The 13,425-nt window shown below is 39.1% G+C and overlaps 1 protein-coding gene across 2 annotated transcripts in view; it reads right to left on the bottom strand.

The window, feature by feature from the left end:
• Window positions 1–296: 296 nt before the first annotated feature.
• COL3A1 (collagen type III alpha 1 chain) overlaps window positions 297–13,425 on the bottom strand; it is a 52,908-nt gene continuing 39,779 nt past the window's right edge. For both annotated transcript variants that reach the window (XM_059820783.1, XM_059820784.1), the window contains 19 exons: window positions 12,611–12,664; window positions 12,453–12,506; window positions 11,796–11,849; window positions 11,349–11,456; window positions 11,126–11,179; window positions 10,566–10,619; window positions 8,988–9,149; window positions 8,756–8,863; window positions 7,843–7,950; window positions 7,428–7,481; window positions 7,136–7,243; window positions 6,445–6,498; window positions 6,227–6,334; window positions 4,945–4,998; window positions 4,605–4,712; window positions 3,654–3,936; window positions 2,958–3,145; window positions 2,529–2,771; window positions 297–1,451 (listed from right to left, as the gene is read on the bottom strand). In XM_059820783.1, the coding sequence (XP_059676766.1) occupies window positions 1,305–1,451; window positions 2,529–2,771; window positions 2,958–3,145; window positions 3,654–3,936; window positions 4,605–4,712; window positions 4,945–4,998; window positions 6,227–6,334; window positions 6,445–6,498; window positions 7,136–7,243; window positions 7,428–7,481; window positions 7,843–7,950; window positions 8,756–8,863; window positions 8,988–9,149; window positions 10,566–10,619; window positions 11,126–11,179; window positions 11,349–11,456; window positions 11,796–11,849; window positions 12,453–12,506; window positions 12,611–12,664 (2,103 nt within the window). In that variant the 3' untranslated portion in view covers window positions 297–1,304. The remainder of the gene's footprint in view (window positions 1,452–2,528; window positions 2,772–2,957; window positions 3,146–3,653; window positions 3,937–4,604; window positions 4,713–4,944; window positions 4,999–6,226; window positions 6,335–6,444; window positions 6,499–7,135; window positions 7,244–7,427; window positions 7,482–7,842; window positions 7,951–8,755; window positions 8,864–8,987; window positions 9,150–10,565; window positions 10,620–11,125; window positions 11,180–11,348; window positions 11,457–11,795; window positions 11,850–12,452; window positions 12,507–12,610; window positions 12,665–13,425) is intronic.

Below are 13,425 nucleotides of genomic sequence, written 5' to 3' on the forward strand. Positions count from 1 at the left end.
CCTGGGTGCATGGGTGCTGTTTTGGATCTTGCTGTCAGAGCTGAATCTGTGCTGACAGTCACAGAAGGTCACCATGCTTGAAAAAATGAGCCACTGGATGGAGAGGAGGGGAAAAAGTAAGAAAGAAAATTTCATAGTATGATGCCATAAGCTGCATCCCTTAGGATTACTGAGTTTTCCTTCAAACAAGTTATCTTAGAAAAATCAGTTAAAAAGGTATCAAAGTTAGTAATTGGTTTGAAGAAAGAGATACAAATAGTAAAATAAAAAAAGAGTCAGTTTTATGAAACAACAAGGAGTTTTATTAAGATATTTTATTATGTGTCTCTGTAAGGAATAGACCAACAACCATATAAAAGCTTACAAAGATGGTTAACCTTCAACACTATAAATGTGTTAACGTGACAGAAGTTCACAATTTTGCATCTTTATTGATGTTTACAGAGTGAAGGGAGAAAGTTCTCAGCTATGACATGCCAATGACGATCTTTGACAGGAGACATTTACAATTGCTTTAAATCCTTTACCTTTTTTTTTAAGCAAGTCAATAACCCTGACTTGCAGAGTTAGGAGTGAAAAATACATTAGCACCATCATATTAGTCTTTTACACTTCCCTAATTTTAGTGGTCTTGACCAGCAATGACAGGAAAGTAGAGAAGCACCTTTGATAACAGAATACAATCCAACAATAAAATTATGGTGACTACTGACATTAAGGTATTAAACTCTTAAAATACGCTGTACTTTTTCACAGCTAATCAGTACAGACATAGACAGTTTTGTACCAAACGATTCCACCAAATTGGACCCATTGGTCAATGTGTTTTGATTGATTTGTTTGTTTGATTTTTGGTTTGACTCATCAGACACATCCCAGTTTCTGTCCATGTTGAGGTAGTTGAAACAGGGAGGTCTTTCTAGCTTTATGGACTGCATCTTAGAAAGAAGGGTAAACTTTGGTACTGGGAGCAATCAGTGCTTTGTAAATTGGCTAACATTCAACTAATAGAACACAGTGTTGTTTTATTAAGTGTTGAAGTTGTATTATAGCACCACGGAGACATGTTTTGAAGATGGAATTTGGTAAAAAAAATAGAGCAAAAAAAGCATTTTTACTGTACTTTGTGTAATAGCAAAAAAAAATAACCCTTGATATCAAATTGATTTTTCCCCCAGAAATTTTGGTAATAAATAACTGGGATACAGATGGTCACCTGTACTAGCTGACAGGGCTAAAACAAAAGAGCACAGTTGGAGTGTGAATCTGTTTGCTGGGGTTTCAGAAAGAGCAGGATCTTTGATTTATAAGAAGCAGACCGGGCCAATGTCCACGCCAAATTCCTGATCAGGACCACCAATATCTATGGGTGCAATATCAACCACAGGCAACCTCATTGTCTTGCGCGTTCTGTATTCAAAGACTGTTTTACCCCATTCACCAGTGTGCTTCTGTGAAGTTAAAAAAACAAAAAACAACAATATTAGAGAAATCAGCGTTGGGCTCTGTGAAAGTTATCATACAGTTCACTGGATTTCATACTCTCTCTTTCCCTATTAATGTGTCCCTCTCAACACCATGAAAACTGGTTGCAGTCTCTGTAGAAATGAACATGTAGGTAGACATTTGTCACTTCTGGACCTTTTATAGGCAGTCTTGTGGGGTTGTAGACCTCACAGCTCAGAAGGGATGAGATCCCTGATGGACAGTAGAGTATGCTGGAGTGGTGCCAGCACCCTTGACTTAGGACTGAAATGTGCTCTGCTTGCTGGGAGATGGTACAAATGGCTACTCTGTTCGGAAAGTGATTTTGGCCTTAGGAAGGAAGTGACAGCAGTAATGAGGTAGCTCTTCATGGTCACGGTAAAGAAATGGCCACAAAATGGCTGCAAAGTAGATGTGTTCATGCATCCTTAAAGGGTAGGTTTGCCATATATGTCAGTTTTTGTTGTGCTTTTGGGACCTTGAACAGCAGGAGGGAGAAATTGTGGATGGTGTTATGGTGTTTTGTATTTGTTCCTGAAAAGGCTGCAGATGCTCATAGACCACCCTGCTCATTGACGTTACTGCTCCTCTCTAGTACTTTCTGCCACAGTGAGCAAGGCATGCTGAAGCAATGTTGCATCTGCGGAATGACTGTTTGCCCCTTCCCATAACCATAGCCCATGGCTTGCATCAGCTAGCCTTGAGGGGGTTTTTTTGTATGATTAAGATGATTCCTACTGCTTTTAGTTTTAGACTTGACATGGGATGGATCAAAACTTGGTCACTGTGACTTCACTGACTTTGACTCTAAAAGCAAGGAGATACCTGTAAAGCACAGGTTTAAATGGGAGTGCACCTCACTTTCTACAGTTGCTACAGGAGTGACACTTCTGGTGTAGAGAATCTAGATTTCCCCCATTAGGTGTGTAACTGTGTCCTTTCCTTACCTAAGTGATGCAAAGCACTCTCTTCCTTTGTTATGGGTCTAGTCCTCTAGAGGGAATTATTTATTAAACTACCATACTAAAGTCTTGTTTACTTACAGTACAGCCATCTTCCAAAACAGCATATGTGAATTTGCTGTTTCCTTCAGCCTTGATCTCACTTTCCATAGAGCTCATGAGTTTCAGAGCTTTTTTAACATTTCCACTGGCTTGATCCATGTAGGCAATGCTGTTCTTGCAGTGGTAGGTGATGTTCTGGGAGGCACGGCTGGAGAGGATGCGGAGGAAGGCCAGTTGAACTTCTGAGACATCCTCTGGAAGCTCAGGATCTCCATAGCTGAACTGCAGAGTACAACACATAAGCAACTTTTTGTTTAATCATGTCTAGGGACAGTCTGTATAGTTATTATATCACACACTAAATGTTTACCTTAGTTTAATTGCAGGATTATTTATTAGTACGTTGCAATGTACGCGAGTACAGTATGTCTGCTGCCTTTTGGGCTGTTAACTGTAGTAATTTCTTACCTGGAAGCCTCCATTCATAGATTCTCCAAACCAAATGTGTTTCCTTCCACTGCTTTCGCTGGTCCACCAGTTTTTCCTTGGCACAGTGCTGGGGTTAGCATTGAGGCATGTTTCGCCAGTTTCCATATTACAGTATACTTTGATAGCATCCATCTTGCAGCCTTGGTTAGGATCAATCCAGTACTCCCCTAGAAGTTAAAAAAAAAATAAATTAAGGGGCATAATATATTTGGAGAAGAATCTGACTGCATGATGGTGAAGCTTATTTCTATGCCATATTCCTGAGCCAAATTAGGAAGCATATTAATTTTGACAGAAGAGATTCCAAAGAAAATAAGATGATATAAAAATATACTGAGTTCATGTGAATACTATAATGACTGACATTTGAAATAAATATAGAACTTATACTTGTCATGGGGGTTTTTCCATTAAATTATTTTAACAAATGTTCACTTATAAGCGTGTGAGGAGTGGAGTTGAAGTCAGTGTATATACTGGTAAATGCATAGTAAATTAAAGTTTAAAATTATTATTACATTTATCATCTTTATCATGACATCTATTTAATAAAAACAAATCAAATTTTGATAGCAAATCTCTGCATTTAAATACTCAAAGACAATAGCATTCATGGGGAAAAAAAAAAAAAAATCAAGATCTGCTACCACTGGTGAAAATAAAGATGTAACATACCACTCTTGAGCTCAGGATGGCAGAATTTCAGATCTCTGCAGTTACGAGCTGGATTCTTCCGTGACCCATCAGGACTAATGATGTTTTCAATCTGGTTGTTAATTGATTTCATTGAAGATACGATGTCACCCAGATTGATATCATTTTCTTTTGGCTCATCTCGATATTCATACCCATAGCCCACTGGACCTTTTTCACCAGCACCCAGGGAAGCTGCACCACCGCCACAACATGGACCAGGAGGACCAGAAGGACCAGGAAGACCAGGCTGGCCTGGTGGACCCTAAAAAAATAGTGTACGTAGCACTGAGTAGAGATCACATGTTAAAACTAGAAGTCTGTGTGGGCCCTAATCTTAAAAAATGAGAATTCTCACATAAACATCTTATTTACTTATTCGTTAAATAATGGCACTTGCTGTGTATAAACAACTGTTAGACTTTCCAGGCCTTTATGTTGCCAAAATTGGAATTTTTCTTTTCCTAATTTTGTCAAGCTGTGACCATTCTTCTTCTGTCTGGGCTTTGAGAAGGAACCGTTTCCACCAAAATCCAGAGAATAACCATTTCTTGGCATTAGGAGAAGTGACTATGCCAGTGACCTTTGCAGTGCTGGCCTCTCTAGAGGAGTCTAGGAAACCAGCTTCCTACCTTCCAAGACAGGAAGGGAGTCTGTGCTCTGAATGAAGAGGAGATCCTGCCTTCCCGTTGAACACAGAAAAGTCAGTGATTATCTGAGACTAACACAACACCCAGCACATCAATAGTTACACTGAAATACAAATAATCTGTATTTTTTTGGATTTAGCCTTGATAGCTAGATACCTCCTACCACAAACTCTGTCCATGAAGTACAGAATTTTCTGAGGGAGATATTTAAATGGCAGAGCACCCTATGTTTCATGAATAATCCCTGATGATTGATTTGTTTGAGTGTGCACTATTTACTTACTGCAGGGCCACTTTCACCTCTGTTACCACGAGGGCCAGGAGGACCAATTGGACCTGGATAGCCACTGGTACCGTCTTTTCCAGGTGGCCCAGCTGGTCCTGGGGGACCCTAGAAAAATGTTGAACACAAATAATATGGTCAAAATAGTTTACCAGATGATCTCAAATTCAGAAGTACTTTGTGAGAGATTTCAAACATTTCTGTACAATTTATCAGGTGTCTTTTTTCAGCTGTTGCCTGTTAAGATGGCCAATTTAAATTTTTTTTATTTTTTTTTTTTTTAAAAACCAAACAGTCTGACTCTTCCTTCCAGTTATGCTAAGTAAGGAGTTTTTCTTACCCTTGCACCTGAGGCTCCTGGACTTCCAATTGCACCTTGTGGACCCAGGGGACCCTATGAGGAAAAGATAAGTAAGTCATACACCTCCCAGTAATACTTTGTGTCTAGCTGGATGTACCTTAAATCTTTAAGATTATATGAAACACATCCTTATAAAAAGCCTATGTAAGATACGAGAAAGAATGGTTGCCATTCTTTCACCAGAAAAAAATCAATCAAATGTTCTCTATATGAAAAAATATTAGTGATGCAATATCATCCAAAATGCAAGAAAGCCAATGACATCAACAAGCTTTGGATGAAATCTTGTATTCATAAGAATACATAGCTATAGGCCTAAGAAGCTGCATATTACCGTAAAATCATATTACCAGTAAAGTTATTTAAATAATTTGACAAACACTCATGTTTTCAAATGCATTAAAAAATTTGCTCTATGTGTGCGCCGCAAAGAACTAAGCCATGTGTTTAAAAATGATTAATCCTCTCACTGTCATAGTGTAAATGAGAATTTAGCAGACTTTTTTTTTTACTCATAAGTCACACAACAGGTTATATTGTGTTGGTGGCACTTATAGTTAACACGTCCATCTTTTTGCCGTCATTGGTAGATTGACTAGGCAAGTTTTGGTTCCTTGATTCTCACTTGTATCATGAGTGCTATAAACAGTTCTTTTCAGTATGAAACCCTCAAAATTTTTACTGGTTATAAATACCCAGGGCATGCCTGTCTATTGCCCTTCAATTCTTCAGCTATTAAGAACTGTTCAAAATGGTAATGCATGTTTACAATTCAGTAGTTTACAACGTTTACAATTTCATGCCCATTTTGCCCTAATATTGACTTACTGCAAAGGATGCACGACAGAAGAGGGTTCTTCGGACTCTAAGTCTTTTTTTCATGGATTTAGATGTCTGCCTAGCATAGATTTCTAAGAGACAAATATTTCACCCCCTACTTCTATCTTTTACAATTTAATCAGGAATAGCCTATACAAATGAATGAAAAAAGCATCCGTTCCAGGCAAAGGCAGACGTGTAGCTGAAAGAGATTTTAGCAAACCCAGCTTTAGCTCCTAGCAGCTTATTTCATTAACACTTATTTCAGGTTGTTTCAGGGAATCTGGACTTTTGAATACGTTTGACAATCAAATTACACAGATTCTTCACACTTTTTTTTTTCCTTTCCTCAGTAAATTAGTTAAGGCTAACTAGTTACCTGGGACCCAAACCACAGGAATTAAGAACAGCTGTAATTCCCAATCCAATGCAAAATACTCACAGGAGGACCAGGGAGACCGGGGGTACCAGGAAATCCTCTATGACCCTTTATTCCATTGCTGCCTCTTTCACCAGTTTCACCTTTATCACCACGAGGACCTTGAGGACCCTTTAAGAGTAGATTTGCAATAAAAGGAATATATAAAGAAATAATGAAAATGGCCAAATAACAGGAAATAGTGAGTGTATGATATCACAAATACTTTAAATATGACTTACAGCAGGACCTCGAGCACCAGCAGGACCCGCAGAGCCAGGAGGGCCAGGTGGACCCTGTGAAACAATAAGAATAAGATGGCACGGATCACTTGGAGTTGACTAGACCGCCTTCTTATTTCCAGATAAGCAGTATGTTCAAAGCCAGCAGCTGTTCGGAAACAAGGGGAAGCTCCACACACACACTATATAATCAGCAAGAATTTTGGTCAGTTCCTTTTTCTACCAATGTTAGTCTTACTCAGCTCCTTGTAGGCACTGATACATACCACACGCACTAGACCCCTTCTTCATTTTGTGAGGTGCTCAGTGCTCAAGCTGTGCTGGTGTCAGCACTTTTCAGAAATAACTTGAAGACTTCCAAAGTTACTCCCTTAGTTTAAATAAATAACATTGCCTGTGCTGCATGAGCACCAGATGGGATGGAAATTTAGATAGGGCCTGGTGGGATGATGTGTTTTTTGGCATCCTAAGGAGTACATGGATTTTGAGTTTAATTTAGATACAATTATTAGGAATATAAACTGTGATGTCTTTCCTCTTGATAGTCTTATAAAAGAGATCCTCAAGGCCAAGAAACAATGACAATAACAAATGTATGACGCTTCCAAACTTCTACTTCATTACAGCATGAAATGGACTTTGCATAGGAAAGGTATGTAAATAAGCAGTAAGCTGTTAACTTTGGTCTTACCTGAAATCCTCTTTCACCAGCTTTTCCAGGTGCACCGTTGTTACCTGCAGGTCCAGGATGACCAGGAGGTCCTGGAGGGCCAGGAGAGCCACTTTCACCACGGTCACCCTGCAGATAGTCACAGTTGTCAGGATAAGAAATTTAATATTTTACAGAACTACAAGGTAAAGAGTCTATTCAGTGGAGCATAAGAGATTCAAGGAACAAGTTACATAGCACAGAACCAGCTATGCATATTGTCATCTCAACATAACATTTATTTGGCAGTCTAAAGATATTGGTGATTCCTTACTTTGCCTCCTGGGGATCCATCACGTCCAGGTGAGCCATCTGAGCCAGGGTTACCCTGGAGGAAAAAAAAAAAAAGTAGTACAGTTTGTTCATAAGCTGGATGATGAATAGACAGCTTGTTTTCCAGCAAGCTTAAATAATGTCCATCAAAGAAAGAGAAAGTTTTCAAGAAGGAAGAGTTCCTGGAGGTAGAGGGGCCCATAAAAGATCTATCAGACCTGCATTATTTTGTAGATATACAGGCAGTGCAGTCTCTTGTTCAGTTCCAAGTGAGACAGAGACGTGGTCCACAGGTAGTAAAAGGTATAGCAGAGATGGCAAGCTACACCACCTTACATGAGAATGTAATCTGCCCAGGCCCCTGTGCATCAGGCACTTGAGGGAAGCTAGCAGGAAGGTCTAATGCATCCACTCACATCTCTTCCAGGCTCTCCAGGTAAGCCTCTTTGTCCAATAGGACCTTGTGGACCAGGAGCACCGCGTTCTCCTGGGACACCATTGGTGCCTGGTTTACCATCTTCACCCTGAATGAAAAGGGAAAGGATTTTGTTGCAGATCATGTACTTATGAAATACCATCGTATTATACATATTCAATTAAATATGCAGTGATTATGAAGGAGACCTAATAAAGTGAAGAGCCAGTGTGACTTTGGTGATTGTGAATACTCAAGAAAGATAAAAACTTGGCCAAACTGTTTTTTTTTTTCATTGCTAGTAATATTCGTGCAAGGCCATAGAACCCAAGGAATGTTCCTTATTGTTTTTGTGAACTAAGAAATAATAAATGGGTATGTCTCTTCTTATGTGCCCAAAACCAATAGCCAAAGCAGTTAACAAAAAAAATGTTGGTCTATCACAGTATTAGCGATAAAATATAAACCAAGCCTCACACCACCTTTTCTGGAGGGCGGTGAAAGTATTTTCCTGTTTGGGTGATAATATTTAAGCAAGAAACATATTGAGAATTAAGCAAAGATAAACAATTGCAGCAGGTGAAACTATGACTCCATTCTTGTCTCAAGGAGAGTTTATAGCTCATTGCCCTCCTTAAGTAAGTGGGTGAAGCTGTTATACACTTCTAGGTAATCTGATCCAGGATTCTTGGTAATAGAGATTAAAGACAACCTCACATCCCACAGCTGCTTGTTACCAGACCTTTTAAAGCCTGGTCTTACAGATGTAAACAAAAATAATTGTAAATTCTGTAGTCTCTGGACTAAAAATACACCATGTTCATTACTCTTGGTAACAGAAAGCTATTTTTAGCAGCTGGATTACAGTCATTGCATTAACTTTGAGGCTATCGCTCCAGGGAATGCACGCTCACCTTTGCACCCGCCATACCGGGTGGACCGCTTGGGCCACGCAGACCTGGCAAACCTGTGTTACCCCGGCCACCGACAATGCCTTGAGGACCTGTTTCTCCTGGTGCCCCCTGTTTAGGAAAAGGTCAGATCAGTCAATACTGAGGATCTTCAATGTTCAATAGGTGGCTGCTTATTCTTGACAAACAATTCCTGTCAATTAGTATAACAGTTCCTGGCTGGACGTGTACTTACCCTTTCTCCTCGTGCGCCTGGTGGTCCTTTTTCGCCTGGTGAGCCCGGCTCACCTCTTGTTCCAGGAGGTCCTGGACTGCCAGGAGAACCAGCGCTACCAGGGGGTCCAGGAGGCCCATCCTTGCCTGCAGGCCCTGCATTACCAGCGGGACCTGGACTACCCTAAAAGGAATTTTAAAGAGAAGCGTGTGAGCTGTGTTATCTGAAAGAGTAGCACATGCTTACTGGTGTTGATCTTTCCTCATGAAACCCAACCAGACTTGAGTCATTACCTGAAGGTGGATTTAGGGGCCAACCTCTATGCACCCAAAGCTGATCTGGTCTTATAAGGAGAATCCTTTCGCCCACCACTTTCAAACCCGATTTTTTTTTTTTCCCTTTCTACTGTTGTCTAGACACATGGTTTACATAGTACAACACCTGCACAGTTTGCGTGCCCACTGTTCGTAATGCATCCAACGCAGGATACACGTTCCTTACCCAGGGCTCTGCCACAGACATTTGAATTCATTGCAGACCCCACTGATTTCTTGAATCACTCATGCCAGATACCTTTAAGATGGTGTCTTGAACATGTGCAGAACGAAATGTCTTTCTTTCATTAAAACTCTTAGCTTAGCCGATCAATGGAAAGAATTACGTTGACTTTAATAGCACCTTAAATAAAATCCTACTTTTTCTTTTTATTCAGCAGTATTCTAATTTGCATCTGTCTGTAACTATAAGACAGAAAATAACCATCTTTTTATTCAAATATAAAAGTTTTCTTACTTTTTGTATCTCAGTTACCATACAACAAAGGATAACATAATTTTGATTTTAAAGTGGATAAAATCCACTGTACTCTTTTTATTTTCTTAATTTTTAAAGAATCAAAAAACAGAATCTACTTTTTACTATGTGAGTCAAAAGTAGGTGCATGTTGAACATGCAAGGATAGTATGAAATAGTTTTTCTTCACACACAAATATTGTATAAATTATTGCAATTAGCTGATGCATCAGCATACATTTTTATAATAGGACACTGCAGACTGGTAGATTAAACTTCAGATGTAGGCCATATCATACTGGAAGGTTGCAACAAGAATCTTTCCAAACTCCTCTGTCCCAAGATAATTAAATCTCACGCCATTCCAGTCTAGACACAACTAAAAAAAGAATTCTCAACAGTGAGCTACAAAATGTAGTTTTGAAAAAGCATACCAATTCAAGAGCCTGAATTGAATATTTTTTGCATCATAAAATAGCAAGAGAGAAGACAGGATGTCTGCCACCAACAGAACTACTCAAGGACCTGATCCAGGAGAAGGACTTCACTGATGGGCTTTGGAAAGCAAACCATAATAGAAGGAGTATCAAGACAGTAAGTGAATGAATTGCTATTCCATATGAAATAAGAGGAAAGGAAACTCTCTTTGGCAGAAGTTTTTCCCTAAGTCCAAACATCATATTCAGGATGCTTTTGCTTATGTTTGTTATATTCATGTCAAGGCACATAGAGCTTAATATAGTTTAATATATGTCCAAATATATCCACAACATAAGAATAAAAGAAAAGGAGAATAAGACAACTTACATTGTTACCAGGGGGACCAGGTAGACCACGAGCACCAGGGAAACCAGCAGCACCCTATAAAGGATCAATACTTTTAGTTGTCATTTTCTGAAGATTGGAAAAATGTGAATAATTAGATTTTTATACAACAGCTGACTTCTTTGAATTATATTTAGCTGCTTTGCTTAAAACCTGAATTAAATGTCCTGGAACTGAAGAAGTTCATGATTTTTTTTAATTTTTTTTTTTCTCCAAGGGAAGGTCCCATATGTTCCTCAAAGGTAAACTAATGGGCTCTGAGAAACTTGGCAAAGACAGCATGTAAATCTAATAACTGTTGAGATAAGCCATTTTATAGCTTTAGGTCATTGTGCCAAAAGCTATTTTGGCACCTTACTTATATTAAAATCAGTGTAATCCAGATCACTGTACACCTCAACTTCAATTACTCCTTCTGGAACACTTTAATTATTCTTGAACTGCAGGTATTAAAGTCACTGAAGGTCTTGTTTTTCATTTACATCACGTTTGTTGTAATAAATAGAGTCATTTATCAGTGACTAAGTCAAAGAGATACTCACAGGGCCTCCAGGAGATCCACGTTCTCCTTTTGTTCCTTGGGGACCAGGTGGACCCTACATGGAAGGAAATAAAGCAAATGATTTGATAAATAGATTAAAATTACAGGAAATGTCTTTAAGTTTCAGGCAGTTCAGATGCTTGCACTTGGGCCCAGCCATCTTGAGGCTGAGGGAGAACTGAAGAAACCTCTCTTTGTAGTAGTAAGGAACAGCAAAAACTTACTGGTGCACCAGGACCACCTTGTGGACCTGCAGCTCCAGGGGGTCCAGCCTCTCCTCTTAGACCAGGTGGGCCTCTTTCTCCTTTCCCACCAGGTTCCCCATTTTGGCCCTGTAGAAAAATTGTATTGTTATATTACAACTCAAAGAGTGCAGATGATATCACCGTGATGAGAAACCCTATCCAGATACTCTTCTGAAGGGAATTTAAATATTAAATTAAAAGTGAATGCAGTTGAACTCTATTGGTCTACCAGTACAGGAAGGGAAGGATAAAGAAATGTTGCTCTATGTGTGACTGAGTACAGAAAGAATAGCAAATGAATCAAATGTATGTAGCAGGTTTGTATATTAAAGGGGTTACAGCAAGCGTTTCTGAGATGTGGATGAACTTACTTAGAGAAATGAAAAACTGATAATCACATTCAATTGCTTAAGTATTTATACTTACTGGAGCTCCAGGGAAGCCAGCAGGTCCAGGAAGACCTTGTTCTCCTCGTTCACCCTGTAGAAAACAACATGTCAGCAATGGAAGATGTTAGAAAGATAGGCTTTACTTTACAAGTTAGAGAACACTCCCATGAATACTGCTGAAGTTTCTTTGTCTTCTCAGCCTTTGGATGAAAAAAAACAAACCCAAACCAGCAGTTGCTCCTGAGCTCTAAAAAAAAAATCTCTTCAGGAATTATCTGATAAAGTGTGACAAACTGATCTCAGTTACAGCTGTATAAACCCTGAGCACAATCCATGGTGTTCCCCAGATCCAACTGAGATTGAAATGTGCTGTTTTATCAGTCTGAAATATAAATATAAGAGTATTTTAAGAAGTTTACTTAACTGTAAGACAAGATGGAAACAACGGTTGCTCATGCTCTTGCTCTGACCTATCACCACAGCCCTCTGACCCCTTTACAGTGTTAAAAGCACTGATTTTCTGAAGTCCTTAGCACCTGTAAATCCCAAGAGTCAACAGGAGCCAGATGTGTGCTCAGTTTATTTTGAACTCAAGCCACATGTGTTCCTGATAGGGTGGGTGCAACACTGATGTCTATACTAGGCTAGAGGAGCCATGGTAAAGTTATACTGGAAGAAAAGTACTATCACTTACAGGACCACCACGGGAACCCATTGGGCCTGGGGCACCTGCTGGACCAGTCTCTCCCTGTAAGGAACAAGAATGATTACTAGATGTTTTTCTTCTTCCCATGAGACAGCCACCGGTGTGACTGTTTACAATATCAAACATCATTACAGAGGATGCTTTACCTTATCTCCAGGTGGGCCGGCAGGACCAGGAGGACCGATGGGACCTACATTACCCTAAATAATTAGAAAATAGTATGTTTTGTATCAAAATACAACAATGTTAATTCCTCTATTTTGATCAATAGCATTTATGTTTCAGTGTAAACAGGTTGCTAAAGATATTTAAGTGGAAGTAAGTCTACAATGTCAGTGTGTCATTGCACACTATGTTTTGGAGTGACACTCTGAGATCACACCATTTTGCGATGTGAGAGATCTCCAATTGATTTATCCTCCTTTTTTTTTTTCCGCATCATCTAAACGTAATCCAAAATCACATGAATTTAATAGGTCTCTTTCAATGGTAGACAATAAAAGTTATCCATTGCCCTAAATTTTCATATAGATAATTGGTCCATATTTCTTCAGTGTGTGTTCAACATCTCTTGACTAGCCTCCTGACTTTTTTCTTTCTTGAGAATTTAATGCATACCTGATGGTTCGAAATAATTTTTTTCACACTTCCTCCAACTCATACAAGCTGCATTTTTATATTTGTCATCCCTCATTATTTTGATGTATATATGCTTGCATGTAGTCATTAGTCATGTAGTCATTTTCCTCATCAGGCAGCTAGATTTAGGAAGCTAGTAATGTTTTCTCTGCTTTTGTATTGGTACTTTCCCTCCAAAACATGGTCCCAATTAATTGTAATCTTCTGCTTGCAAAAAATTCTATTATATCTACCCAAGCAGCTGTAATCACAAAAACTAGTATTAAGTCTAATTTAGTTTATGAAACCAGATTTGCACTGCCAGAACGAAATACAATGGGAT

Source organism: Gavia stellata, chromosome 8, assembly GCF_030936135.1.
Source record: "Gavia stellata isolate bGavSte3 chromosome 8, bGavSte3.hap2, whole genome shotgun sequence".
Lineage (NCBI taxonomy): Eukaryota > Metazoa > Chordata > Aves > Gaviiformes > Gaviidae > Gavia > Gavia stellata.